Source organism: Pinus tabuliformis, chromosome Q (genome assembly GCF_031772625.1).
Source record: "Pinus tabuliformis cultivar Carrire ecotype Pingquan chromosome Q, CPIR1, whole genome shotgun sequence".
NCBI lineage: Eukaryota > Viridiplantae > Streptophyta > Pinopsida > Pinales > Pinaceae > Pinus > Pinus tabuliformis.
In genome coordinates this window covers 1134612944-1134615666 of record NC_142296.1, presented here as the reverse complement: position 1 = coordinate 1134615666, position 2723 = coordinate 1134612944, and the positions used below count along the sequence as shown (strand labels likewise).

General features: G+C 41.1%; 1 protein-coding gene across 1 annotated transcript; it reads left to right on the top strand.

The window, feature by feature from the left end:
* Window positions 1-443: 443 nt before the first annotated feature.
* LOC149223545 (uncharacterized) lies at window positions 444-2348 on the top strand. The gene has a single exon (XM_089383332.1). It carries the CDS (start codon window positions 856-858, stop codon window positions 2023-2025), a length of 1170 nt encoding a protein of 389 aa, XP_089239458.1. The 5' UTR covers window positions 444-855; the 3' UTR covers window positions 2026-2348.
* Window positions 2349-2723: the final 375 nt, after the last annotated feature.

Here is a 2723-nt window from a genome sequence, read left to right as displayed (position 1 = left end):
TCTAATAAATAATAAAAATATACACCAAAAATACGAGTTATCTGACTTATTAAGAGTGGAGTGTTCAATTAAGGTGAGGTTTAAGAGTATAATTAGGGTGTTGTGTTGTTGGCCTCTGGAGGTACATGTTTGCCATTGGTCCATCGCGTCCTGTCACGCAAAGAAAGTGTAGGACAGTACGAGAACGTTCACATGCCCTTGCGCTAAAACCAGCCTTTCATCCATCAATACCTGCGCGTTGAATCTAACAGTCTTTCCAAGAATTTATAAATGCCACACTTGGGTTCCTTACAACTTCACATCCATCTACTCAAGAACACGTGCATCTCTGTGCTCTCAATCAATCCCTTCTTTCCCAGCTGAATCCACGGCTTTCGTCTTGGATACGTTCAGTGTTTCATCACATCCTCCTTCTCCAGCCCTTGTTTGACCAATTGCAGCACAGCTTTACCAAGTCTGTCCCTACATGTACTCATCCTCATGTCCTGTAACATAAATTTTCTATCTAGGATTTTGGTTTCTCAGTTTTCCCCCAGCGTTTCGTATACGAGTTATCCTAACCAGAACGTGAATGACAAGCATTGTATGTTGTTTTGTATTGGAAAGTCTGATCACACAGTAGCTATATTAGGATGAACAAAGTAGTACGATAATATTGTTTACTTCGCGGGTATTACTGAAGTCATAATCATGGACACCTGAGTGACAGAAAAGTCCCCTTTGTGATCCCTCTGGTGTGACCTCCGTCGGCTCTATTATACCCGGTCCTTTATATGAGTCTCTCTAAAGTGCTAGGTACTCCAAAAGCCCAAATTCTGCATTATACTCTCTCAGGTTCAGTTTTTTTTTTTGTGAATGACAGAATCCTTCAACTCATTCATTATGGACGATATCTTGTGCAACACAAGCGCCATATGGCCGACCCCAAATCCTTATAACCCAGCAGATTGCCTTCTAGATGCATTATTGAATGGAAATTTTAATCAAATTCCTGCACCATTGCAGGACTGTTCGTTGGCACCTCAAGTCACCAGTTTGGCTGATTCTTCACTGGTCACTGTGACGACCTCAATGCCCTCGGCTCTATACTGTGGACCAGAGCTAATCGAGAACAACTCAAAACTTGAGAGCCTGATTCATGTGAAAAGCTACACAGATTTAGTTCGGAGCGTAGGTGACTGCAAAATCCCTATGGCCAGTTTTAATGTCAGTGCAACTTCGGATTTAAGTACTGTGACCACAGACTGTCAAGAGAATTTGACCTTGCGTGAGCTTCAATATGCCAATGATGCGCCATCATTTACTGTGAGCACTGCTCAGACTGAACGCACCCAGGAGAACCAGAGAAATCATAATCTGTTTCAAGATCTCAGAAGTAAGGGAAATTTAGATAGTGGAATTCTTCCAGGATTGGACATATTGACATGCCTTGGTGCTGAGCAAGCAAACCAAGTTGCTTCAGCTGGCTTTATGTTTCATAGATCAAGATTAAATAGCCCATCAGCTTCATTGCCTGCACCAGAAAACGGTCTCAATAACTCTGAGGATGGTGGCCAAAGGGCAGATGCCCTAAGGGAAATGATCTACAGGCTTTCAGCAATGCAGCCTGTGAACATTGACCCTAGCACCATAGCACGCCCTAAGCGAAGGAACGTGAGGATTTCCAAAGACCCACAAAGCGTGGCAGCTCGTCACAGAAGAGAAAAAATAAGTGACCGTATCAGGATTCTGCAGCGACTGGTACCCGGGGGAACAAAGATGGACACTGCATCTATGCTGGATGAAGCAATTCACTACGTCAAATTTCTCAAGAGGCAAGTGCAGGTTCTGGAATCTACCAGCTCTAAATTATGTGAGCCTCGCCTCAACAGATCACAACATGGTTCATACAATAACCTTAGCTCTTCTTCGTTTTATCCAACGAGTTTATCATCTTCTCTAAATCCCAACATTGCATCTACTTCTGCTTTTGATAACATGAGTAAGAAAATGTTTCTGCACAGAGGTTATAGCATTGTAGACTAGCCATGGCAGTCCTGTGGCCTGTAAGGGATATATCATATTAGTAATAGTCTTCTGGTGTGTATGCATATAGTAAATCAGTTTCCCACCGTTGTGAGATTTTTCTTTTCTCTCAATGGTCTTCGTTTTTATAAATCCTGCTTTAAATGTACAAATGCCATGGCACTTGAATTTAGATGTTATGTTTTGTTTTTAACATTTAGTTTTGAAACAGTGGTTCAGAATGAACTATACTGGAACTTGAGAAATGCCAGACTCACGTTCTCCCACCGTCATCAGCAAACTTTTACAAATAGCAGCAGTAGAATAGTGTTCCAAAACAGTACTTTCAAGAGAACACCGTATCAAACACTTTGAACTCTGAATTTTTTGCAATTACATCGTCCAGCTCATTAACGAGTGCATGCCTTATCATTTAAAAGCCACCATCTTGAAGATCTGCATTAAATTATAAATCCTACTTGAAAATGTACAAGCTGTTATACGATGTGGTTCTTTCCAACATGTGGCTCTTGAATTTGGATGTGATCTCTTGTATTAGCATTCACTTCTCAGGCAGTGGTTCCAAAATGAATAATGATTTAATTTGAGAAATGCCAGACTCAAGTTCTTCCACGGTCATCATACAATGTACAGATAGCAGCACTATAATAATGTCCCAAAACAATACTTTCAGCAACTCATTCAAAAAGAAGGAAACC

Coding starts and splice junctions, on each gene's coding strand:
- LOC149223545 (XM_089383332.1), top strand. CDS start 856: ATGACAGAATCCTTCAACTCATTCATTATGGACGATATCTTGTGCAAC.